At 42.2% G+C, this 27,276-nt stretch overlaps 1 protein-coding gene across 3 annotated transcripts; it reads left to right on the top strand.

Annotated features, from left to right (window-relative positions):
* The first annotated feature begins 734 nt into the window (after positions 1-734).
* PTGR1 (prostaglandin reductase 1) lies at positions 735-25,661 on the top strand. 3 transcript variants are annotated; one of them, XM_015068641.3, is made up of 10 exons: positions 735-890; positions 2,936-3,051; positions 4,468-4,513; positions 6,446-6,502; positions 9,700-9,867; positions 13,939-14,056; positions 14,782-14,937; positions 17,808-17,916; positions 21,516-21,634; positions 25,410-25,661. In XM_015068641.3, exons 2-10 carry the CDS (start codon positions 2,946-2,948, stop codon positions 25,518-25,520), a joined length of 990 nt encoding a protein of 329 aa, XP_014924127.1. In that variant the 5' UTR covers positions 735-890; positions 2,936-2,945; the 3' UTR covers positions 25,521-25,661. The 3 variants fall into 3 exon arrangements, with proteins under 3 accessions (XP_014924127.1, XP_053060779.1, XP_053060780.1); XM_053204804.1 differs by lacking the exon at positions 735-890 and adding an exon at positions 1,043-1,311; XM_053204805.1 differs by lacking the exon at positions 735-890 and adding an exon at positions 1,385-1,530.
* Positions 25,662-27,276: the final 1,615 nt, after the last annotated feature.

Genomic DNA, 27,276 nt, shown 5'->3' on the forward strand with positions numbered 1-27,276 from the left:
AACATGGGCCTGGAACTCAGACCCAAGATCAAGAGTCGAAGGCTTTGCGGGGTGGGCAGCTAGGGGGAGCCCCCATAAAGCACTGTCTTATCCCCATTTTGCAGAGGGGTGAATTTAGGCAGGAAGAGGCTGAGGAACTCCCTCAAAGCTGCACCACTAGGAAAAGGGAGACACACCAGCTTCGAATCAGGGTAGCCCAAACCAGCACTTTGGCTTTGTGTACATTCCCTCCCTTAGACCACCTCTCCTCTCCTCCCCTCCCCGAGTCCCAGAAAGGCCCTGTGAAGGGCTAGATGTTCTGACTCGGAGGTCGCCTCAGTGAAGAGCACTCACTCCTGCCTGGGGGAATCTGACCACAGCTCACAGACGTTGGGACCTTTGTATCGACTTGTGAAAGGTAAACAGGTGTTCATTAGGGAGACTTGGGGACTGGGCACGGGGTGGAGGTGTGGACACCAGGCAAGCTGTGATCTGAGGAGGATCCTGCGGATCGAAAGCAGCACTCGGCCAGACCTGGGCTGCGGCCGCCGGGGGACCCTGCGTTTGGCTCTTTCCTTCCTGAACGGTGGACGCCAAGGCTCGTTCTTCTAAGCGGAGTCTTTCCACCGGATTGCCACTTAGGACGCTAGTGGAAGCACAGTTCCACCTGGGCAGGGCTCCAATAGAGGCCATTATCATTGGAATCACGCCCTACACACACACTTGTGGGTAATCCTGGCTTTCCCTTCCGAAGCCCTCTGCGGGCCCGGGCTCCACCACTTTTGCAGGAGCAGCTCCGCCCCTGCGGGAAGCCCCACCCTCTCCCGGGACCCGCCTGGATTTAAGGTGGAAGGTCCGCTGCACAACCTCAAACACGTTCTGTGTCTAGGTAGTGGAGCCCGCGTATTCTCGTAAGTAAACATCCTCACCGTTTTTTCCTGCTGATTTTCTAGAATTCCCTATTGTGGAGCGTTTGCGCGTTGCTCTCCCTCACCTCTTGCTGCATAACCTCTGAGTCTTGGGCTAGGAGGAAACTAGAAAGCCAGATGTCTGGATCGGTTCCTCCCAGTCCCAGCACGTTCTTGGAGAAATCAGAGACCTACTGGAGGGAAGGGCACGGCCTGTCTGCATTCCGGGTTCTCAGCATAGCTGCCCAACCCCGGCGGCGGCTGGCCAAGTAACTAGTGGAACCGCGGAACTGGGACAAGTGTGGAAGGACAATTAAGATAGGGGTCGGAATTCGGTTAGTGGGCACGGGTGTGTGCAGGCCGACGAGGTGGGAAGCTAGGAGCAAGCGCGCCTGCGGACTCTGCACCTGGACATCTCCCTCTGGTGGGTGGGACTCCGTGAACTCTGCGGCCTCTTCGGCTACGCTCTTTCCGGGGTGGGGGGGCTTCTGGACTGGCAGCGAGTTCAGAATTCGCTCTCAGCTGCCTTTTTGGGAAAAGAAGTAGAAGAGCAGGACTACGGATCCGCCCGCCGGGATCGCTCCCCTGGCAATGCAGAAATGTCCAGGGCCCTGCTGTTACCCTAAACTGGGGTCGCCTCTTGGTGGGTGTTCAGTGAAAAGACACAACCGAGCCAAAGAATAGGAAAAGTAGGGGGTATAGCTCAGGGGTAGAGCATTTGACTGCAAAGAATAGGAAAAGGAAGGATTTTATTTGCGAGTAAAGGAGAACACCAGGGATGTTTCCCAAAGTAGTGTCTCCCCGAACAAGAAAAGTGAGGAGGTTTTAAGCTAATGATACATGCATATTCATGAAGGGGCTCTGCAAAGGCAAATTCATTATGAATTGGGGCAAAGGTCATCCTGAGTCGACGGAGTCCAGGTCCTAGTTGATTGAAGTCTTGAGGGTCAGCAAGGGTGGGCATCGTCAGTTCTCTGGCTCCAATTAGCCCGGAATTTGAGTGCTCAAAGGGTTTCATTCTAGCAAAGAACAGCCCAACCATGTGCATGAGGTCAGTCTTTGCTTTTGAAACAGCGCTGGGAGCTTTGGCATTGATTTATTGTCTCTGATAAGGTTAGGCTATTCTCTGGCTCGGCAAAGACGATTTGTTTCCATAAAATCCTTAACTTCTGAGGTTTTTGCATTCCTTTGTAATTCTAACACCTCCTAGGAAATTCTGAAGGAGGTGCACTTGGGTAAGTAGTGTCAGGAGGGCCTAAAATGACTTCTGTGTCGGCAAAGCTCTATTTCAGCTTTTTATATCCGTCAACCCCTCTTTCTGCTTACATTGCTGGGGGACAGGCCTGTCAGCTGGCAGTACACACGTGAGGAAGGAGAGGCTCCCACATGATGCGGGGTAGATCGGTCCAAGCAAAATGTCCTGATCCCAAAGCTCAGGGCAGCCTGGATCATCTCTCTTGGTTCCCTGTGAAGGCAAGTTTAAACCCTGGATTTCCCTTTTGGTGCCAGAGTAAATTCACCACTGAGCAGAGCAGCAGCGCCACGCCGTGGTGTTCAGCAGGATGAGACTGTTTGCCTTAGAACGTTGCTTTATCCGGCTGAAAGATGTGAGTGTTCCTCCCTTCGGTTCTTTGTGTTTGACACTCTTTCTCAGGATTCGCTCTATGTGAGGTGAGAAACAGAATATTTGCACATGAGGTGGCTGTTGAGTGTCCTGGTGAAACCCTAGCGGTAGCTGAGAAGAATTTCTGTGTTGGTTTACATTTTCCCTTGCCTTGGAGAGTTCTGAGGAAGCCTCAGTTTCCTCATTGGTACTGGCAGTGACAATGCCTATCTAATAGGGAACTTAGGAGGATAAAATGAGGTAATGCATTTGAAGTGTTTTGCACAGCAATAGAAATATAATAAATAATAAATGTGGTTGGTATTAAATGATAATGAAGAGAAGTAGATGATGAGTAGACCCTCCTGTCTTCATTGCAATGGCTAGGAAGTCTTAATAATCCAGTCACTTCGTGGTAGCTGACTACCTCTTTACTGTGTTCCAGGAACTTCAGGATGGTTTATGCTAAGAGCTGGACCCTGAAGAAGCACTTCGAAGGCAGCCCCACTCATGGTAACTTTGAGTTGAAAACAGTTGAACTCCCACCCTTAAACAATGGAGGTAAGTCCTAAGATTTGAGTTGGAAAAGACTGTATCAGTTAGCCTTTGCTTCATAACAAAAGTACCTCAAAGTTTAGTGATGTCAAACAACAATCCTTATTTGCTCACAATTCTGTGAGTTGGCAATTTGGGCTGGGTTAAGTTGGTGGTAACTCTTCACTTCTCATCTGGGCTGACTGTTTAATGTAGGATGGGCCCTCCTCGTATGTCTGGTGGTTAGCAAGCTTTCTGCTGAGGTGTGTGTCTCAGTTCTTCTAGTAGGCTGACTTGAGCTCTTTGTTTTCACAGTGGCCTCATTGATCTAGAACAGTAGGAGTTGGCAGGCTCCAATGTGCAAGTACTTTCATGCCTCAAGTTATATCATGTTTGCTAATATGCAAAGCAAGTCACATTAGCCAAGTCCAGATTCAAGGATTGAGAAATAGACTTCTTGTTGGGAGGAGTGGCAAAGAGGCCCCACACAAAGAGATGGGAGGCATTTGTGACAATTTTGCAATCTGCCACAGAGACTTTTTCAGGGTGTTCTTGTGTGAAGCCTTCATGTCATGTGGGATCCCTCTGATTTCCTGAATAATTGAAACTCACGGTTGGGTACATTGTTCATGACTTTGACCAGACTCTGGGGAGGATTTCCTCTCTGTCCTGGCAAGCCTGATGATGGGGTGAGCAAGTGGGGAAAGCAATACCTAGCAGCTGTGTGCAAAGCTCAGATTATCCTATACACAGACAGGAGGGATAAACCCTCTTCCTTCATTGAAGAGTCTCCCATCCCCTTAGGGAAAGTGAAAGGACAAGGTAAACCTAAAGAAATCTAGGGGAGAGAAATGGCAGCACGTGCCATAACATGTTTGGAGATTAGCTTTGTAGAACAGACAATAAAAGGTGTTTACAGGTAGGTAGGCAGGCTTTGAGAAAAGGACATGCAATCAAATAGCATGGCAAAGTTCAGCCCCATCTAAATTGGGGTAGCCAGGACTCAGATTCAAAATTCCAGAGAATGTGTGCATGAGATCACTGCAACAAAATATAGATTCTTTAATACTGATGGGGGCTGTTAGTGAAACCTTATATGATCATTGTAACATAGTGATTACAAATGTGGCCCTGATCAAGTTCCTTAACCTAGGCCTAAATAAAATGAAAACAGTAATCTTTGAGAATATCATCTAGAATAATCCATGTAAAGCATGGAGTGCTGAGTAAATAACGTGATGATGATGATGATGATGATGATGATGATGATGATGATCTGGGCTGGACCAAATGTGAGAGCCCCTCTTGTCTCTTCCGTAGAAAGTACTGATGGAAGGGCAACCTTGAAGCAGAAAGGTTATCTGTGTTTATTTAGAGTGCCAAAATCAAGGAAGGCATCGAGTGTTGAGTATCTAATTGCCTATGGAATGCTTTATTTTGTAGAGGTCCTGCTGGAAGCTTTGTTCCTCACTGTGGATCCTTACATGAGGTATTATTTTCCTCCTAAAAATTCATGTATTGTGTTTGGGACCTTGTTTTGAAATAGTCCATCTTTTATTTAATTAGTTAATTGATTAATTTTTTTAATTTAAAAATTTATAATGTTTTTTTAATGTTTACTTATTTTTGAGAGAGAGAGAGAGAGAGAGAGAGAGAGAGAGAGTGTGAGCGGGGGAGGGGCAGAGAGAGAGGGAGACACAGAATCTGAAGCAGGCTGCAGGCTCCAAGCTGTCAGCACAGAGCCTGATGCGGGACTCGAACTCACAAATCATGAGATCATAACTTGAGCTGAAGTCAGATGTTCAACTGACTAAGCTACCCAGGCGCCCCTGAAATAGTCCATCTTTTCAAATATCCAACTGATTGTCATTTCCCCCTGTTGTCCCAGTATAATATCAGCGATAAGATTCATGGATGCTCATTCTGCCAGCAAAGGTGTGAGAAGGTTGACGAGGGATTACCCTGCCCCTGTATTTTACCATCATCTCCTATCTTAATGTACACAATTTGCCTCAAATTGCTTATCAGAATTGCTTCCCAAAAAATTAAGACAAATCCAATTTGTCCATTTTACTACTGGCACTTATTTGTGTAGAGGAAGATGGTAAGACTAAAATAAGGTTTTCTTGACTTCCATTTACCTGTATTCCTGTAATCAAATGTGTGTACTCAGGAAACAATTTGAGGGGGGGAGGGAATAAAAGGCCTTTATGGGGCACTAACTTCTCAGTGGTTTTTGCCTAGGTAAATAATGTAGTCATCATTCTTTAAAATGATATTCAGAGCTGATCAATAGAGATTCAAATTTAATGTAAAAAATGTTTCAAAATGTTAACTAGCATCCCTTTATGTGTGGCGAGTACGATTCTGCAATAATAATTCTAATTTGTAGGTTTTCCCCCCACAATACCAACCAATTCTCTGATAACCCCTGGGTGTCCTACAATTCGACTCAATTCTAACAGTATCTAGTTAGATAGTGTCAGATCCCACACGTGAAGGAGTCAGTCCTACAAGACTGCCCCCACACACTTCAGATGCCAGACTCAAGTCCACATTGTTACCTGTACTTTGGAGCTTCCAACGACACCTTCCTTGCTAGAGTGGCTCATAGAACTCATGAAGCTAGTTTACTCACTAGATTACTGGCTTATTATAAAAGGATATATAACTCAGGAAAAGTCCCATGGAAGAGATGCATAGGGCAAAGTATGTGGGGAGGGGTAAGGAGCATCCATGCCCTCTCCAAGGGCACTACTCTCCCCAGATCTCCTTGTGTTCACCAGCCCAGAAGCTCTCTGAACGTATTTTATGAAGGCTCATTACATAGGCACAGTTGATTAAATCATTAACCATTGGCAACTGATTTGACTTCTAGTCCCTCTCCCCTTCCTGAGATCTGGATAAGGGAAATGAAAGTTACAGCCCTCTAATCACACAGTTGGTTCTGGCAACCAGCTCCCATCCTTAGGTGCTTTCCAAAAGTCACTTCATTAACATAACAAAAGATACCTTTATCAGTCTCATTAATTAGGAAATCCCAGGGGTTTAGGTGCTCTGCCAGAAACAGGATATAGACAGAATATAATAATTCTAATTCTAAATCACAATATCACAGCTTGTGATTTGAGTAACAAGTACCCAGTGGTATCTTTGTCATCTTTTAAGTCATTGGTAGAAACTCAACCCCAGTGGAATATGATGGTAAGATTCTCATGTTCATTTCCCAGAAAAATACTATCAGATGCTTCTTTGGGGTCACAGAGCAGAACTACTTACTTCTAGCAGCTCTCCCGCATTTCACCCAGTTATATTACCTTCATGTATCAGCACACACTTTCCCACTGATTTTCCATTTGGCTTGAAACTCAAGATGGTTTTCCCTTGATGCTCTTATGTATTAAGAATTTTTTTTTTCCAGAGTGGCAGCCAAAAGATTGAAGGAGGGTGATACGATGATGGGGCAGCAAGTGGCCAGGTATTTCTATTTATCCCAGCGCTTGAAAAATACATCTCTCTTTTACCTTCTGTTGGGTCCTGAGTCTGTCCATCGCCCCTACAGTTTCTTCAGCCTGTATGGTTCACTCACTGACCTTGGAAGCAACTTGGGACATCTTGCCCCTTTCCTGTGGGGGAGGGACGACTGTGAGATTGTCATCACGGCAATTTCACTTTGCTAGTCTTGCTTTTAATTAGTTCAAAAATTGCATTTGTCCAGTTTATGACTATAGTAAAAATTCCAATGAACCACAATTTTTTATTTTGGAAACTGAAAGTTCCTCCATCATCTGAGCCTTAGAGATGACTATTGTTAATGTATTCTTATTTCAAAAATTGTTCAGTACACAAACCAATGTCTATAATTTTTCTTAACTAGCAGTATTATATGCCCCTCAGAAAATTTATTTTTCTCACTTAATATGGATATCTTTTGTTGATAGTATATAAATATACTACCTACCTTTTAATGGCTGCAAATTATTCCGCTGTTATCTGTCATTTAAGTAATCTATTCCTGATAGCAAATGTTTCCTATTTTTTCTATTACGAATAGTTCTGCAGGGAATATACATACATCTTTATGTGCATGTCTGTGTATTCTTTGCCTACTTGGATAAATATTACCTCACATTAAATTCCCAGAAGCATAAATTCTAGGTCAAAGGAGATGCACATTTTTAATTTGAGGACTTAATGTCAAATTGCTCTTCAAAAATATTGTATGAATATCCACTTCCACCGATAGTATTAAAGAACCTTTCTCATACCAAATAAATGCCCATTGCTTACCATCAATTTTGGCAATCTGAGGTGAATTCACGTTGATACTTCATGCTTAGTTTAATTTCCATTTCTTTCATATTAGTGATGTTGACATTCTTTTTGTAAATTAATTATCAATTTTTTTCTGTGAATTATGTTTATGTCCTTTCCTTTCCTCCTTTAGGTCTTTTTATCTTTTATTAGTGATTTGTACAAGCCTTTTTATATGTTAGGAATAGGAGTGTTGCAAATATCTGTGTCTTTATCTTTATCTTTCCCCTGTGTCCAGTCATAATTTAAAATTTTTATGTGATACAATTATTAATATTTGTAATTGTGGCTTCTGGGTTTCATTTCATCATTAGAAAGGCATCCTCCCCTCCAAAATAACTAAAATATTTATTCATGTTTTCTTCTGGTATTTTATTTTATTTTAAGTGGACTGGCACTGACAGCAAAGAGCCCAATTCCAGGCTCAAACTCATGAACCATGAGATCGTGACCTGAGCCAAAGTTGGATGCTTAACCAACTGGGCCACCCAGGTGCCTCTCTTCTGGCATTTTATATGCTAATTTTTTATAATTAAATCTTCAGATCCTTTAATTTTTATTTTGGAATATGGGTGAAGTATTTACTTTATGTCCAAGTGACAAGCCAGTTATAACACCATTTATTGAAATTATATTTGGATTTTTGGGATTTCAATGACTTTATAGATTCATTTAGAGGAAATGTGTTATCTTTAGTACATTTTTCTCCAGGCACAAAGTATACCTCTCCATTTATCCATCTTTGTCTTATGGCCCATTAACAGTTTTCTTCATATAGGTCGTATATGATGATCAAAGATATGAACAACATACTGTACTGTATATGAACAACAGACAGTACTGAGGGATGGAAATGTTGTTATGATACACTTATACCCTGAAGGTGGAAGCAAAAGTTGGCATAAGCTTCTGGAAAAGAATTTGGCAATATGCATGCAACAAGAGTTAACAAATGTTTTAATAGTCTCTGACCTAGTAATTCCATTTATAGAAATATTGCCTAGGAAAATTATGAATTCATATTTACGAATATTAATTGAAGTATAATTTAGAAAATACTGGAAATAACCTAAGTGTCTAATACTGGTATAATAAATTCATTTCAGGTTTTTTTTAGATTTTATTATTAAAATTTTTTCTTTTTAACGTTTATTTATTATTGAGAGACAGAGAGACACAGAGCGTGAGCAGGGGAGGGGTAGAGAGAGGGGGAGACACAGAATCCTAAGCAGGCTCCAGGCTCTGAGCTGTCAGCACAGAGCCCAACATGGGGCTGAAACTCACAAACTATGAGATCATGACCTGAGCCAAAGTTGGTCACCTAAGCAACTGAGCCACCCAGGCGCCCCTAGATTTTATTATTAAGTAATCTCTACACCTAGCGTGGCATTCCAACTCCCACCTCCAAGATCAAGAGTTGCTCACTCTGCTGACTGAGCCAGAAGGGCGCCCTGAAATTCATTTCAATTTTTAAAATTTTGAAATTCTATACTGCTGTCCACAGTGGCTGTACCAGTTTGCATTCTTATAATACACATTTTTAAATATATCATTAAGATTGCCATAACACATCCCAAAATATTAGCAGTTATCTTTGTATTATGGGATTAGAACTGATTTTTTATTTTATATATTATAACTTTTCTAAAATAAATGTGTTACATAATTTTATGATCAAGGGAAAGACAGTAAAAAAAAATGGTAACAGTGGGAGAAGATGGGAGAATAAGAATCAGCAAGAGACAGGAAAGGAGCAGCTTAGAGGGAGAGGCAAAAAGCCCAGTGAAGGCAGTATTGTGGAAACCAATGAAGAAGAGTTTGGGTAGCCCAGAGTGCTGAATACAGTTGAAAGGTGAAATCAGATGATGAGTGAAGAGTGTCCACTAGATTTTGCAATCAGAAATTGTGACTTTAGTGGAGTAACAGGGGTGGAGGCCATGTTGCATTGGGTTGTCAAGTGATTGGGCAGTGAAGAAGTTTGAATATAAAAGGGAAAGGGGGCAGTGGAGAGGACAATTTTAAATATTCAGGAGAGAGGAGGGGCTAGGAGATGAAGGGTGGCCCCTGAAGAACAGAACAGAACACCTTGAACCAGAGGATGTACACCTCTTGCTTAAAGAGAAGTGGGTGAGGACAGAGACAGATGTTGAACCAGTTCAGAGAGTTCCTCCCTAATGGCCCATATTTTTTTCTCAAGGAGGAGGAGAAACCAATGGCTAGGAATAAGATGGAGAGATGTGGTGGGGTATTCAATCATGGAATATTAACTTCCATGCCCTTTTAGGAATACTAACCATGCAGTATCCTAACTCCCTTGAAAGAAAAGAGGTTTCCCACATCTTAATGTGCTTTATCTTTCAGAGTTGTGGAAAGTAAAAACTCAGCCTTCCCAACAGGAACTATGGTAGTGGCTTCTTCAGGCTGGACAACTCACTCCATTTCTGATGGGAAAGATCTGGAAAAACTGCCTGCAGAGTGGCCAGACACATTACCAGTGTCTTTGGCTCTGGGAACAGTTGGCATGACAGGGTGAGTTTCATGGGTATGTTTCATTTATTTGAATATCTGACATTCTGGTTTTCCAAAATAGTTTGTCTAGAATGTGGTCAACAAGAAGAGACCCAAGACATTCTAGGCTCAGGGGCTGGTTAGAGTAAATGGTGGGACTGAGAAGGGAATAAGATGGGTTAGAGTTAGCCTTGGACTAAAGGAAAGAAAGGGAAAAATCCAGCCAGAGACCCTCAGAACCAGAGAGCGGCAGTGAGAAGCAGCATGGGGCATGATCCCTCTTTAGCAGCTGGCAAATGGTAACACAAAGGGACCAGCTCCTTTTGTCCCTGGAAGGGTCTTGGCTTCAGGGTCTCTGTCTCCATTTCAGAGTTTGAAAAGGGGAAGAGAATTCAATATACCTTGGCTTTTCTGTGCTGTCTCTCATTCCTCACCTTTCCCTATGCACATCTGAATCTCCTGAGGTATAAAGAGATCTGAAGTTTAAATGAGATGAATCACAAGTATGGTTGCACAGTCACTCAGCTGGCACAGACTTAAACTCCACAAGAGTCCTTTGGCCTTGTCCCTCAGGAAGACTCCTGGTCAGTTCATCCTATCTCAGCTGTACTTTAGGCTCCAAATTTCCTTTTGTGGCCTGGAGAAGCAAGGTCAATTGAATTCCTTTTGGAATCCCCCAAAACTTTTTTAGCCTGAAATTCATGTATTTCCTTTCTTTCTCTAAGTTATTTGATCTCTTCCTCCCTCCCTCCCTCCTTCTTTTTCATACTTTGAAAGACTTCTAAAGAATGAACTGGATATGTATACCTCAAATGATCAGCTTCTAGCAAAAACCAGTCCCATACACCCCAACTTCATATTGCACTCAGATTATGAACTCCTTAGTATTGCTGTGACCAAGAGGCAATGTTGAAATTAATGTGAAATTAGAGGGTGCTTAATACCTTTTTGCTTTTTTTTTTTAGTCTTCTTTTAAAGTTTATTTATTTTTTGAGAGAGAGAGAGAGAGCATGAGCAGAGGAGGGGCAGGGAGAGGGAGAGAGAGAATCCCAACACAGGGCTTGATCTCCCGAACCTTGAGATATGACCTGAGCCAAGATCAAGAGTGGGACACTTAACTGAGCCCCCCCAGGCACCCCCTTCTTACTTTCAAATAAGCACTAAATAGAATTATAGCACTTCCAGGTCCTGCCTACCTGCCCCATAACCTCTACGAGGGAGAGCTTCTCATCCCACCTTGTTATCCCACCTGTCGTTCTAAGTTGTGAGCCAGGTGTAGGAATGCAGGGGTGAAGGCAGACATGAGGAAACCTTGGAGCAAGTCTCCCATGACTTAGATGGGGAGAAAGTAATCTGTAAAATATTAGGAGATTTGAATCCTAAAACAGAGGATAACTTACTCATTTGTGTGTACTTCTCATTCACCCTGTTCCAAACCCCCAAGGAGTGCATTTTTACTCCATAAACAATCAACTTCATACCATTGGTTCTCACTGATTGAGGGAGAGGCATTATCCCATGCTTCTAACCTTCTCTAGTGACACACTGCCCATTCTTTGAGCAATTCCTGCCTTCTGGACTACTTACCAGTGGGATGGGTCGGCCCTTCAAGAGTGCTAGAACTTCTGCTATAGACCATAAAAGAAGTTGAACTTTAGGGTGCCTCGGTGGCTTAATGGGTTGAGCGTCCAACTCTTGATTTTGGCTCAGGTCGTGATCTCATAATTTGTGAGACTGTGGGGCTCTCTGCTGACAGTGTGGAGCCTGCTTGGGATTCTCTGCCTCTCTCCCTGTCTCTTCCCCACTCCTCCCCCTCTCGCTCGCTCTCTCAAAACAAATAAATAAACATTATAAAAAAAGAAGTTGTGGGGCGCCTGGGTGGCGCAGTCGGTTAAGCGTCCGACTTCAGCCAGGTCACGATCTCGCGGTCCGTGAGTTCGAGCCCCGCGTCAGGCTCTGGGCTGATGGCTCAGAGCCTGGAGCCTGTTTCCGATTCTGTGTCTCCCTCTCTCTCTGCCCCTCCCCGTTCATGCTCTGTCTCTCTCTGTCCCAAAAATAAATAAACGTTCAAAAAAAAAAAAAAAAGAAAGAAAATTAAAAAAAAAAAAAAAAAGAAGTTGAACTTTGAAACCTAGGGTGCCTTTCAGCTGTCCAGGCTCCAGAGATTTAGCATTCCCTCCAGGTTTGCATTATTTCCTTTAGTGGACCTCTGTTTTCTCAGTTAAGCTGGAGGAGTTCATGTGTTTTGCTCTCCAAACTGTTATATGTTAAGTCCCCCCTTAGTCCCAAGGGTACCTTTAATTTTTCCTCTAAGATTGCTTTACTGTTGGCTTCTCCATTTTACTTCTAAAAGGATATGATGTTTGGGAGAGGCCTTGTATCTTCTAGGGCAGTATGTCTAATTGAGAGGTGATTTTAGGGTTTCTAGAAGGGAGATCGGGGTTGGGGGGTGGTAACGATTGTCATGAGTGGAATGATATAATCAGAAAATGCACCTTCTGCTTCTCTTTTGAGGTTATGCTAGCTCACCCAGTGTGCTTTGGTTTCAGCATTCATTAAGGTGGTGGTTCTCAGTTGCTTAAATTCCTAAGAATCACCTACTCTTATGAAATTCAGATGTTCATGTCCCAGTATTTCTGGACCAGTGGGTCTGAGGTGGGGACTGGGAATCTAAATTTTTAATAAAACTCCAGGTGATTCTGAGGCAGATGGTGCTCCATTCATCTTTTGAAAATTACTGGGAATATTAGCTTTTGGGTCCTCAGAAAATGTGTAGATTTCTATGCCTTTCACTGCCTTGCCTTTAATGTCCAACTCTAATGGGTCCCCGGATATAGGCAAAGGCTAATGTATAGTTTGTTTCTTATAGAAACAACTTTACATGAATTTGTCTGAAATTTTGCAAGTGGCTTAGCAATTGCCACAGTGGATATAGATTTCTTTGACTCAGACTCAGGGGCATGATTATAAAACTCAAAATTTTTCTATTGCTGTACTTCATCTCTATCCCAAGCCTGCATCTTGGCTTGTGTAGTAAAACAGAGCCTCAGTTTAATTTAGTGATTTCTCACATTGTTCAGGTTCAAAACTCAGAATTTTCTTTTTCTTCTCCCCAAGATTGATGCAGAGCTTCCAGGGCTAACAGATTCCATGTCAGCAGGGGGGCGACAGCAACTTCTTGATCTTTTTTTTTTTTTTTAACTTATAAAAAATGTTTATTTTTGAGAGAGAGCAAGTGCAAGCGAGGGGCAGAGAGAGAGGGAGACAGAAGATTTGAAGTGGGCTCTGTGCTGACAGCAAAGAGCCCAACGTGGGGCTCGAACTCATGAGCTGTGAGATCATGACCTGAGCCGAAGTTGGACGCTTAACCAACTGAGCCACCCAGGTGCCCCAATAACTTCTTGGTCTTGATCTATCTTAGTCTTATGCTGTTCTCCTGCTTCAAAGTGTGACTTTTCCCACTGAGTCCTCAGTGACATCCCCTTCCAAGCTGGCCATCCAAGCTGGTGGTTTCTTCACTCAGTTCTTGTCAGTACTCTCTGAGCTGCATCTTTGTAGACCCCATAGTTTTTTCCCTGCAAGCTAACTTCAACATCTCACTTAGGATGAGATGGGGAAATTTCAGAAGCTCTTCCATACCACTTAGGAGCCATGGAAAACTCAAGGTGTTTCTCTTGGATCCTCTCATCTGCTCTATGGTTATGGCACCATGATGACATGGAGGCTTTCCCCATGAAGTTCACCATCTCCCCAGGGCGTATATAGGAATGAGGCACAAGCTGTCTATTCTAGGACCCCCAGAGTCCTAGAATCTTCTTTTGCTCTTGAGACTTGGCCTAGGGATAAACAGGGTGCAGCGCCTTTCCAACCAACTCTCCATTTCTTCTCTGGTTCCCATCATATTTATTCCTATCTAGGAGCGAGGAAGGAGGAGGTGGACCATTAGTGGCTGGTAATATTCAATTCCTATATTTTCTGTCTTTTATTGGACCCATGGCACTGGGCTGTTGAGAAGGCCTTCAGGATATATCTGAACAACTTATAAGAGAAAGCCACAAATCAACCCACATATCTTTAATTTTCTTCCCTCAGGCTAACAGCCTACTTTGGCCTACTTGACATCTGTGGTGTGAAGGGTGGAGAAACAGTGATGGTTAATGCAGCAGCAGGAGCAGTGGGCTCTGCTGTGGGCCAGATAGCTAAGCTCAAGGTAAGTGTCTTCTTCCATTACCCAACATTTACTCAATACCCACAGTGTACACTGAGAATACAACAGTGAACAGAGCAGACCTTCTCTGATCTCAGGGAGTTTTGTTTAGTGGGTCTTGCTTGGAAGTTGAAGATGTATTGAGAATGCAAGAGAGATTTCTGAAGTGCTACTCTTTGTGTACCAATACAATCTCTAGCTCATCCTGAAAGTGCTTTTCAGAATGCTCTCCAGTTCCTCTATGATTCTATGATTAGACAGGTTCTATCTAGTCCAATGCTTGAGCCCAAATCAAATAATAAAGGGGCAGTCACCAGGAGAAGTGACAAGATGGCTGAGAGTTCCAGAGCTGAGCCCAAATTATAGTCTAAAGCACCACTGTTCCAAAAGATAGCATGCAAGTCACTGCAAGAGAAGACCCAAAATAAAGAAATGAGAGTCAGATGAATAGGTTGTCAAGTCAGTAAGTTGAAACGAGCTGTAAACCACATAAACATAGACCAGAATCTGTTGGTTGGTCAGAGACAAGCTAAAGTTAACGTTGGGTTGTAGGCTGATTCAGGGACCAATTTCACCTATGGGTCTGTTGGCCCATTATGGTATCTTCATGTATGTGGTTCAGCACCTAAGAGGGTGTTCTTGGGGAACCTGACCATACTAGGCTAGGAAGGTGAGTTAGTCCATGCTTTTGGCTTATAAATGGTCTCCATTTTTTTCTCCCCATTTAGGGCTGCAAAGTTGTTGGAGCAGCAGGGTCTGATGAAAAAGTTGCCTACCTTAAAAAGCTTGGATATGATGTTGCCTTTAACTACAAAACAGTAGAGTCTTTGGAAGAAACTTTGAAAAAAGCCTCTCCTGATGGTTACGATTGTTATTTTGATAACGTAAGCACGAAATGGACTTAATATCTTATTTACTAACAAAGTACTATACAAGGGAATAGCCTTCTAGAGTTCCATCTAAAATATATAAAGTACATATGCCTTTAATAAACAGCTTTATTGAGATATAATTCACCCATTTTGAAGTGTTGAATTCAGTGGTTTTTAGCATATTCACAGAATTGTACAACCATCACCACAATGAATCACCACCCATTTCCCCCCCAAAGTGCCTTTTGTGACTGGCTTCTTACACTGTACATTAGCATGTTTTCAAGGTTCATCCATGTTGTAGTATGTATCAGTACTTCATTCCTTTTTTATGGCTGAAAAATAATATTCCATTGTATGGATATACCACATTTTATTTATCCATCAATCGATTGATGAGCATCTGAGTAATTTTCACCTTTTGGCTATTACGTATAATGCTGTGAACATTCATGATCTTGGGTATATGCCTATAAGTAGAATTGTTGTGTCATGTGATGACTCCATATTTAACATTTTGAGGAACTGACAAACTATTTTGCAAAATGGCTGCACTATTTTACATTCCCACCAGCAGCGTATGAGGGTTCCAATTTCCCTACATCCTCGCCAGCACTTACTAACTATCATTTTGATTATGGCTATACTAGTTGGTTTGAAGTCGTATTTCACTGTGGTTTTGATTTGCATTTCCCTAATTGCTAATGGTATTGGGCATCTTTTCATGTGCTTATGAGCCATTTATATATCTTCTTTAGAGAAATGTCTACTCAGATATTTTGCCCATTTTTCAATTTGTTGAGTTTTAAGAGTTTTTAAAATTTGTTTTAATGTTTATTTATTCTTAGAGACGGAGCATGAGTGGGGGAGGGGCAGAGAGCAAGGGAGACCTAGAATCCGAAGCAGGCTCCAGATTCTGAGCTGTCAGCACAGAGCCCGATGTGGGGCTTGAACTCATGGACCTTGAGATCATGACCTGAGCCGAAGTCGGTCACTCAACCAACTGAGCCACCCAGGCACCCCAGGAGTTCTTTTTTTTTTTTTTTTTAATATATGAAATTTATTGTCAAATTGGTTTCCATACAACACCCAGTGCTCATCCCAAAAGATGCCCTCTTCAATACCCATTACCCACTCTCCCCTCCCTCCCACCCCCCATCAACCCTCAGTTTGTTCTCAGTTTTTAAGAGTCTCTTATGCTTTGGCTCTCTCCCACCCAAGAGTTCTTTATAAGAGTTATGATAGGTCCCTCATCAGATACAGTCAATTCTCAGTATTCCTGGTAGTTATGTTCTATCAAGTCACCATGAACAACGAGCATTGCTTCTAGGGCAAGTATGTACATACATGTATATATTTTACCTCCATTGCAATCTTAAATCCTAGAAACAACTCTTCCTACAGCTTTTCTTTTCTTCATTTTTTAAAAGAGAAAAGGAGGTTCAGAAGTGTTAAGAAGTTTGCCTACGGCTGCCCCACAAACTGATCCTCCCAGAGTTGGGATTCAGACCCCATCCAACCAACCCCAGAGCTGGAGCTTTTTGAACTACTCTGTACTGTGCCCTTCTGCCTTCCCCCCTTGGTAATCTCTGGGAGAGGTGAAAAAAGGAGAGAGAACCTCAACTTTTTTTTTTACTTTAGCTGGGAACTTTGTGCATCTTTCACTGCTTTAGGCACGTCTGCAAATGAGCAGGAAAGCCCTGTGAGTGTTGATTTGAGGGATATAAATAAATGTTAGCAAGTAGTCTCTTTCTCAACTACGGAATATACCAATAATGAGGATTGACTGAATATGGTTTGCAATAATTTTCTCCTATTCTGTGAGTTGTCTTTCACCTTCTCTTTTCTTTTCTTTCACTTTCTTGATGGTGTCCTTTGAAGCACAAAAGTTTAAATTTTTTAAAAATGTTTATTTATTTTTGAGAGAGAGAGAGACAGACAGACAGCACAAGGAGGGGAGGGGCAGAGAGAGAGGGAGACACAGAGTTCAAAGCAGACTCCAGACGCGGAGCTGTCAGCACAGAGCCTGATGCAGGACTCGAACTCACAGACCACTAGATCATGATCTGAGCCAAAGTTGGGCATTTAACCAACTGAGCCACCCAGGAGCCCTGTAGAAGTTTTAAATTTTGATGAAGGCTGATTTATGTCTCCTTTTGTTGTTTGGGCTTTTGATGTCATGTCTAAGAAGGCTTTACCTTATCCAAGGTCACAAAGATTTACTCCTATGTTTTCTTGTAAGAGTTTTATGACTTTAGCTTATACATTTAGGCCCATGATACATTTTAAGTTAATTTTTATGTATTGTGTAAGGAGGGGTCCAATTTCATTCTTTACCATAGCCAGTAATTGTGCACCAGTTGTTGAAAAGACTGTTTTTTCCCCCTATTTCATTGTGTTGGGACTTTGTCAAAAATCAATTGACCATAAAGTAAGAGTTTATTTCGGGACTCACAACTTAGCTCTGTTGATCTATATTTCTGCTCCCATGCTGTCTTGATTGATACAGTTTTGTAGTAAGTTTTGAAATTGTCAAATATGAGTCTTCCAACTTTGTTCTTGATGTGTCTTCCGACTATTTTTTTCCATGGTTTTAGATAGGGGCAAAGAGATTATTGAACTGGTCAGAAAACCCCAAAATATAATAAAGTAAAATGTATAAGTTATATATGGTACGTTCCTACAGTAAAACAGAAATGTCCAACCTCACATGTCCCTTTCAAGTGCAATTTTCTGCACTGTTGTGCTAATTCAGTCTGATTTTTTTCCTTCTAAAATAAATGTTATGAAATGGTAATTGTGACTTAATGATTCTCCTGAATCTTCTAGTGTTTAGATTAAAGTGGATTGTTTTTTTGTTTTTTTTTTTTCATCCTGTTTAGGTAGGTGGAGAGTTTTCAAACATTGTTATCCCCCAGATGAAGAAGTTTGGAAGGATTGCTATTTGTGGGGCCATCTCTGTGTATAATACTACTCGCCCACTTCCCCCAGGTAATGAGCTCATGCACACGACCACAGATGTAGAAAGACTGGGCAAGGAGAAAATTCACGGATATGGTATATAGGCCAGTGACTATCAAAATATTAAAAAGACTTCCTGATAATAATTTTCTTTTTAAAAAATAATTAAAAAATAATTTTCTCCTTTTTCCTCTTTTTAAAAAATTTGTTTAATGTTTATTTGTTTTTGAGAGAGAAAGAGAGAGAGAGAGAGAGAGAGAGAGCGAGCGAGCAGGGGAGGGGCAGAGAGAAAGAGAAACACAAAATCCAAAGCAGGCTCCAGGCTCTGAGCTGTCAGCATAGAGCCCAACCTGGGGCTTGAACTCACGAACTGCAATATCATAACCTGAGCCAAAGTTGGACACTTAACTGGCTGAGCCACACAGGCTCCCCAGACTTCCTGATATTCTTGATGAAGTAGTGTTTATTAAACTAAAACTATGTATTTTTATATGTTTGTGCTAAATAACTTATGTTAGATTTTGATATAGAGAAAAAACAGAATCTGAAAATAGGGAAGAAATGTTGATAATTGTTAAAAGTTTTAATTGTTTACCTATTGTTTTGGGCAAAGTTGTGAAAAGACAGCCATGCTTTGATTTAGAGACAGAACACCTTGGCCTGGCTGGTGCAATATCAGGGTTCTTTAGGATATTCAGAACATTGCTGGAGGAATGGGGATTGGAGAGGATGACTCAATGTGGGTGAAGCAAATAACAGGCCGCCATTTCCTTCCGACAGTGGAGGGCAGTGCCTCCTAGAGCTTCGGGACACACTGGCTCCCCCAGACTGACAATTTCCATGGAAAGGGAGAGGAGCATGCATTTCCCCTCTGTTCCTGGACTGTCCTTATTTTGTTTCTTTTGTGCATCCATCTCCACTTCTCCACTCTTCCTATGCTGAGACTGCCCTCTGCCCTCTTTATACCCACAAAGGTCTAAAAGCAGTATCAACTAGAGAACTCTATTTGTGAAATCCTAACTCTCTGAGAGATGTTGTGCAGGCCTCTTGTTTTATGAATGGAGAGATGAATGGGCAAGAAGGCCAGAGGCTCTTTAAATCCTATTAGTAAGAGACTCAAAGACAGGCCTTCTGCACTCCTCGTACAGAGTCCTTTCCTACTACAACGATTTTGTGCTGTTGGTGAGATTATAGATTGACCTGTGGTCCAAAAAAAGAAAAAAAAAGAGCAAAAGGAATCTTAGAGATTATCATCAAGATCTGGGATGATAACCATAAATAAATTTGGCTTCTGTGATGGGCTTCACTCATGGGAATGAAACCCTACAGCCCTGCTAGTTAACAATCCCACAACTGCACTGAGACAGGTGAGCGAGAGTGGAAGGGACTGAGAAAGGACAGCTTGCAGACTCCCTCTTGGGCTGGGAAAAATCAAAGATACTACCATCTCCAAAAAGACTCCAGGTGTACGTGGCAGTCTTATTGCTATGGACTTTTCCCCCCTCTATTTTTCTAATTGAAGCTAAGCTAGAATCCTGGGAAATCTTCTGCCTGTCCGTTGAGCAAAGCACCAGGATGCATTTTCTTGACCATAGTCCAATAAGGTACAGCCAAATATTTGGGTCCAGTAACTTGATCTTGTCTTGTTAGCAATTAGATTGGAAGTTGAAGGTCTTTGAGACGTCAGCTGGCCTTGTCCATTCATTTTAGATGAGATCCTGCCCTGCCTCTGAGCTCCAGAAATTCTAACATATATCACTGTTAGGGTAGCTCAGAGGTAATTATTTGCCCCAGCATTAATGCCACGTTCAAATGCCACATTCTTCTTGCTCCCAATAAAGAAACTATATTCCCATCAGGGTGGATAAGCCCAAAAATGGTATTTCATCCTCTCCCAAGATGAGGAAATGAGGATTCCAGTTCTTAACCTAAAGAGAAATATGGTTGGTGTGCATCTCCTAAAGAAGCACCCTCTCTGCAAGGGCAACCTGACATTTGGATGTGCTGCTGTCTTGTGTCACCCTCATATCTCACTCCTCTTGCACTAGTTTCTTTTGGTTCAGGACAAGGCCTCATTTTTCTGACTGCTAATGTGACTTTCTCCAAAGTAGGGAGTAGGAACTTTCAGCTTGAGCGATGCCAGTTATCAAGGATGCCGCAAATAAATTCTGCCAGTCACCTCAGCTCATCTGGTGCTGAGGTTTCAGGGGCATGTTCACCTGACTTACTGAAACTTTTAAGACTATGTTCAGGTGTCATTCCCTCAGTTTCTGGTCACTCAGGATCCTTGGGAAAATAAGCCAGGCAACCAACACAACCTTTTCTCTCTCACACAGAAAAGTACTACCTTTTTTTTTTTTAATGTTTATTTACTTTTGAGAGAGAGAGAGAGAGCGCGCGCGTGTGAGTGGGGGAGGGGCAGAGAGAGAGGGAGACAGAATCCAAAGCAGGCTCCAGGCTCTGAGCTGTCAGCACAGAGCCCGACATGGGGCTCGAACCCATGAACCATGAGATCACGACCGGAGCCGAAGTTGGATGCCCAACTGACTGAGCAACCCAGGGGCCCTGAGTACTACCTTCTTGATAGGCTGCAGAGTAGGTTGGTACTTTTTCTAGGCTGGTGGTTCTCAAAGTGTGGGCCCAGGACTAACAGCATCACCATCTCCTGAGAATTTGTTAGAAATATAGATTCTTGGGACCCATTCCATATCCACAATCAGAAATTGGGGGAGGGGCCAGCAATCTCTTTTCATAAGCCTTCCATGTGATTCTGAAAAAGAACATTCTACATGTCGGGAATATCAGGGTATTTATGGTTGATTAGCACAGGAACATTTTCACGTTATCTTCAGGACCCACTTCTGTTCCATAGAACACTGTTCTATGGACTGCCATTGGGCAGTGTTTGGTGGGCCTTGCTTTTAGCATGTGCAGGCTGAACATTCCCTGGCTTCCTGGCCTGTGCAAGGACTGAGTGTGTATTAGTTTCCTATTGCTGCTGTAACAAATTACCACAAATTTAGTGGCTTAAAACAACACAGATTTATTGCCTTATAGTTCTGGAGGTCAAAAGTCTAACATGGATCAGCAGGGCTGAATTCTTTCTGAAGGCTCAAGAGGAGAGTCTGTTTCCTTGCCTCTTCCAGCTTCTAGAGGCTGCCTGTATTCTGTGGCTCATGGTCCCTACCTCCATCTTCAAAGCCAGCAGCACAGACTCTTCCAAAGTCTCTCTTTCTCTCTCTTTCACTCTAATCTGTACTTCCATCATCACATACTTTTTCCTGACTCTGACTTTTCTGCATCCCTTCCAAGGACCCTTGTGATTATATTGGGCCCACCTGTATAATACAGAATAATCTCTTCATCTAAAGGCCCTTAACTTAATCATGTCTGCCAAGTCCTTTTTGCCATGTAAGGAAGCACATTCATAGGTTCTGGGAGTTAAGATATGGCCACCTGTGGAGACCATTATTCTGTCTACCACAGAGGGCATGTTGATTTTTGGACAACCTCGTGGATCAGAAAAGAGTGGAGAAATCTAGAACAGTGATGTGACTTATCCTGCTTGTGTTTTCACCACGGCCACCTCCCTGGACCCTGTCACCTAAATGTGTCCACCTTTTTCACAGGCCCACCCCCAGAGAATATCATCTATCAGCAACTCCGCATGGAAGGGTTCATTGTCACCCGCTGGCAAGGAGATGTCCGTCAGAAGGCTCTGAAAGACTTGCTGACATGGGTCTTAGAGGTGAGGAGCTCCAGAGCTACTCCCCCAGTTGTACACTGGATCCCATTCTCTTCTGACATGACAGGCTTCATTTCCACTGCAAATACAGGTCCATCTCACTGTTCCCCCTTTTAGAACAAAATACCAGGAAGTGTTTGTTTTTTAATGTGGTTTTTTTTTTTTTTTTTTTTTTTTGAGAGAGAGAGAGAGACAGACAGACAGACAGAGTGTGAACAGGGGAGGGGCAGAGAGAAAGGGAGACACAGAATCTGAAGCAGGCTCCAGGCTCTGAGCTGTCAGCACAGAGCCCCATGCAGGTCTTAAACTCAGGAAGCATGAGATCATGACCTGAGCCCAAGTGGGACACTTAACCAGCTGAGCCCCCCAGATGCCCCAGGAAGTGTTGACACTCAATGTCTGCAGTTCCTCTCTTTCCATTCTCTTGTGAACCCACATATCAGGCTTTTGTACTCTTGCCGCTCCACCATAATTGCTTTGGTCAAGGTTGACGATGTCCTGATTGTGAACTGCAGTGGTCAGTTCTTAGTATCACTTGGCTCTGGGGGGTGTTTGACAGAGGTGATCACATTGTCCTTGGTACACTTTCTTCCCTTGCCTTCCCTTGGCTCTTGGTTTTCCTCACAGATTTGTCCTTCTCAGAGGACCTCCTCCTCTGCTAACTTCTTTTTTCCTCTGCAGATCAATAATAGAGTGTCCCAAGGTATGGTCACTGGACTTCTTTTCTTCTCTGCCCACAGTCTGTCTATCCCTTACTTAGCTCATCCAGGCTCTTGGCTTTAAATATCATTGGTATGCTGACAGCTCCTGAATGTCTGTCTCCAGCCTGGATCTCTCCCCAGGGCTCTGGGCTGCTCAACAGCTGCACTTAGATGTGTAATACACATCTTCGACTCAACACGTCAAAAACTAAATATGTCTTGATCTTTCCTGCCAAATCCATTCCATATATAGACCTCACCATTTCAGTGACGGCAATTCTATCCCCACCCCCACCCCCCCAGTTGCTCAATCCAAAAACCTTGAAATCATCTTTGATTCCTTTCTTTCTCTCAGACCCACATTTAATCTGTTGGGAAATTCTGGTGGCTCAGCCTTCAAAATATACACAGAATCTGTCCAGCTCTCCCACCTCTACTGCCACCACCCTGGTCCAGGCCACCTTCTTATCTAGCCTAGTAGCCTCTGTCTGGCCTCCCAACTTTGTGCCCCAACAGACAATTCCCAACACAGCTGCCAGTGTGATATTTTAAGGCATAAATCAAACCATGTCATTCTTATGCTCAAAACTCTGCAAAGCTCCCCGTTTCACTTACAATAAAACCTACGAGGGGCGCCCGGGTGGCTCAGTCGGTTGAGCGACCGACTTCGGCTCAGGTCTTGATCTCACGGTTTGTGAGTTCGGGCCCGCATTGGGCTCTATGCTGACAGCTCAGAGCCGGAGCCTGCTTCTGATTCTGTGTCTCCCTGTCTCTCTGCCCCTCCCCCACAGGCACTCTGATTCTCTCTGCCTCTCGAAAATAAACTAATAAAAAAAAAAAAACCTACGAGATTGTACATGGTCTGGCCTCCATTACCTAATTTCATTTCTTAGTGTTTACCCCTTGCTTTCTTTGCCCAGTCCCTCCCCACTTCCCTCTGCCCTCTGTAACTGCTTCCTTAATTCACTCATCTCCTTCAAGTCATAACTACATTCTGAATGAGGCAACTTTTAAAATGGCCCTATTTTATTTTATTTTTTTATTATTTTTTAAATATTTGTTTATTAAATATTAATAAGAGAAAGGGACAGAGTGTGAGCAGGTAAGAGGTTAGAGTGAGAGGGAGACACAGAATCTGAAGCTGGCCCCAGGCTCTGAGCTGTCAGCACAAAGCTGGATACAGGGCTCAAACTCATGAACCACCAGATCATGACCTGCGCCAAAGTTGGACGCTTAACTTGACTAAGCCACCCAGGTGCCCCATAATGCCCCTATTTTAAATTGCAGTCCCCCTCCATTCTTGATCCTCCTTATCTTACTTTTACCCATAGCAATTATTATCTTTTAACATGATGTATACTATAATTCATGTATATTTATTGCCCATCGCCCTCCTGTGAGAATGTAACCTCCATGAAGGCAGTAACATTCATGCGTTTTTTTCTGATGTATCCCCACCACCTAGAATAGTGTCTGAATCAATGTAAACTCTAGATGAATATTGTTGGATAAATGTTGGAGAGGCATATATTTGGGGCTGTGGCTCTTCCAGGTCCCAAATTGGCATCTTCCTATAGCCATGGCTTTCAATCCACAGGAAGAAGCCAATCCTGTCCTATGTTGTGATACTTTTCCCATCTTTCACAATTTGCAGTTTTAGTCAACAGAATTCTGAATAACCAAGGGGCGTTATTTTAGTTTTGGAGGGGAAAAGTGATCTCACACTTCTAAACTCTTGGCTTTATCATCCTTTCCCAATTCAAATAGATTGCTCCTCTGGCAGCCACTGGAGCTTGGTGTTTTTCCCAGTCCAACGCTTGGAGTGCTGAGCTGGGCTCTTTCCAGGAAGCTGGGAAGAGCTGAATGATTTTCAAGCTCCCAGTGTGGAGCCTCTTTGTCCCTGTTGGTGAAATCTGATCTAGCCCTCCCATGATGGCAACTGACAACAAGAAACCACTGTGCTGGTCTTCCTAATGCCTCCTTCTAACAGAGTGGACCTAATTACAGTTTTGTTTTCAGTAACTAGTGAATTGGCCTAATTTCTCTCTCAACTACTTATTTTTTTTTTCTCATCTCTTTTTCTTCTTGAAAATATACTTTTCTTTTAGAATAGTTTTAGATTTATAGAAAAATCACAAAGATGGTACAAAGGGTTTCAATATGCCCTGTATTCTGCACCTTAATTTACCATATTATTATCACCTATATATTAGTATTCATCCTCTACTTTTAACTTATAAACTTTTAATTACAGCATTTGCCCCTTTACAGGTTCTTTGCCTCCTTTAAGAACAGAAAAGAGCTGGGGCTTCCTAGTCAAGGCCTCCTCAAATCCCAGCCTCCGTACTTATCAATTAGTTGAGTGACCCCAAGCAAATTGTCCCTCCATAAATTCATAAAGGGTACTAAGCCATCACTGGAATATGTTAAGAAAATAAATGGTATCCGGTAACGCCAGTCTCCACAGAAGACCCTTTATAAAAACCTTGAAAATGTAAATTAGTTCCACTTAGTAGACTGCCTTGTAGCAGAGAAATGAAAAACCCTCACTAAATAAGCCCTTCCCTCCCACATTCCTAAGTGAATGTTCAACACATATTGAAAGAATCTGGGCTTGAAGGGAGGACGAATTATTAGATTGCCATGGTATTTACAATTCCTGAACAGGCTCTGCCGCTTCAGGGGTCAAAGAGAGGTAATGATGCTACATCATGAAGCTACTGGAAGGATTAAAGTGGTTAATACTCTGGAAGGGGGCCCCTTTTTCCATCTTCTTCCACCTCTTCTGAGATCATTACATTATTAAACTTTTCCATGTGATTTACTTATAAATTGCTTAATCACTTTCCTGTAGCATTTCTTCTATTGTTATACTGTGACCTAACACCTGTTACCAAACTTTTATGTGTACTTTGTGGCTCATGCCACTAGATTGACTATTCGCTCATGGTGGATTGGGCCTCCCTCTTAGATGTCCAAGATAATGATGTTCCTGATAAATTTGTTGCTATGATGAGAAAAGTATATCATTCAGAATATGAAATTAATCTGTTATATTTGTTGTCATTTTGATACAGGGTAAAATCCAGTACCGTGAATACATCACTGAAGGGTTTGAAAACATGCCAGCTGCATTTATGGGAATGCTGAAAGGTGAAAATTTGGGGAAAACAATAGTGAAAGCATGAAAAAAAAAAGACACATGGAATCTAGAATTCATTTGGATGATTACCACGTCTTTTTAACCATTTAGTAAAAATACATACTGCCTTCATTATCTAAAAATTGTAATGAGTTTGATCTATCTAATAAAACACATTTAAGTGGTATGTAATTAGCAACAGAGAGTGAAAATTTCATAGTGAACAATGGCCAGTCATGTCACTGCCTACTACAGCTCCTTCTAGGTTAAGGGAGAAAATAATGGCTTAGAGGCCAAAAGTTTACTGCCTCTGTGACTTTGGAGTTTTGGTTTTTTTTTTTTTTTTTTTTTTTTCCGATCTGTAAAGTGAGGATAGTAACATCTGCGTTATGTACATATTATAAATTTATTTAAAATACCAGCATAATGCCTGGCCTATATTAGGTACCCAGTAAGTGTTAGTTATCTCCCTGCAGAAATCAGTGAATTTGAAGTCATAAAATTATCACTCTTATTGCTTATGATTACATGAGCAGAAATAATCATTGCTCATGGGGGTCTCAGGGCAGCCCAAACTGGTTCTCTGCAGCTGAGTCTAATAATATGACAGACCAAGGAAGGGATTTATCATTCCCAACAGCTACAAAAAGATAGCACATGGGGATATAAGCCTCCAAAGTGATTGAGAGTTAAATGAAGACCACTTTCAAGTTCTTTTTTTTTTTTTTTAAATATACTCTCTACACCCAACGTGGGGCTTGAACGCATGACCCTGAGATCAGGAGTCAGAAGCTCTATTGACTGAACCAGCCAGGTGCGCACCCACGAACACTTTAGAGCTTTAAAGCATTACTGAGGAACACAAAGACTTAAAATTTGGAAAGGTACCATGCTTTTGGATAGGAAGATTCAGAATTATGAAGATGTCAATTCTGCCTCCAAATAGGGTAAGGGGTAAATTAGACCACAGTGAAAAATGGAAGGGAAAAAATGGAAGAAGAAAATGTGTGTGTGTGTGTGTGTGTGTGTGTGTGTGTGTGTGTGTGTGTGTGTGTGAGAGAGAGAGAGAGAGAGAGAGAGAGAGAGAAACCTCAAGAAGGATGTAATAAACAATTGATAATATGATTTGTCTCCAGAGAAGAGAACTGGGGAGTGCCTGAAGGCAAGAAACTTTACACTATATAACCTTTTGTACTTTTTGAATTCTAGGTCTTACAAATTATCCACTATTTAAAATACAATTAAAAAATAAAAATCTTCACCTTTCTGGGTCCCCCATACAGGGATGAGATAAAACTCAGGCAAGTGTGGGGGTATCCCCAAGATGGGCACCCCTGCTTTTTTTGTTTGTTTGTTTTTTTAACTCTCAAAGATATCCAGACTGAGCCTCCAATAATTCCTCAATTATAGTTTAAGTTTTCCTGCCATGGGACTACTGGTTCCCATGGAGATTTCTGCTCTTGGGCTTTGACTCCAATCACATGATTCTCTGTGTCTGTCTGACTTTCTAAATTTGGGGGCAGCAGTTTGTGACCTCAGTTCTCTGCTGTATCTAAAGAGAGTTGATTTTTCAGTTTCCTCAACTTCTTTCTTGTTAGGACAGAGTGATGACTTCCAAACCCAACATGGGCTGGCCCAGAAATTGGAAGCCAAGAGCATTTGTTTTTAATTTTGAAAATACTTATCTTTTTTTCCTTTATGGTTACTGATTTTATTTTTTTTATTTTATTTTAAAGATTATTTATTTTGAGAGAGACAGAGACAGGGTGAGTAGGGGAGGGGCGGAGAGAGAGAGGACCCCA

Source organism: Acinonyx jubatus, chromosome D4 (genome assembly GCF_027475565.1).
Source record: "Acinonyx jubatus isolate Ajub_Pintada_27869175 chromosome D4, VMU_Ajub_asm_v1.0, whole genome shotgun sequence".
In the NCBI taxonomy this organism is placed as follows: Eukaryota; Metazoa; Chordata; class Mammalia; order Carnivora; family Felidae; genus Acinonyx; species Acinonyx jubatus.

What these genes read in the sequence shown, in the direction of transcription:
- PTGR1 (XM_015068641.3), top strand. Translation starts at nt 2,946, where the DNA reads ATGGTTTATGCTAAGAGCTGGACCCTGAAGAAGCACTTCGAAGGCAGC. An exon ending in GGAACAGTTGGCATGACAGG is followed by an intron (nt 9,868 to 13,938) that starts GTGAGTTTCATG and finishes TTCTTCCCTCAG; the next exon opens with GCTAACAGCCTACTTTGGCC. An exon ending in GCCAGATAGCTAAGCTCAAG is followed by an intron (nt 14,057 to 14,781) that starts GTAAGTGTCTTC and finishes CTCCCCATTTAG; the next exon opens with GGCTGCAAAGTTGTTGGAGC.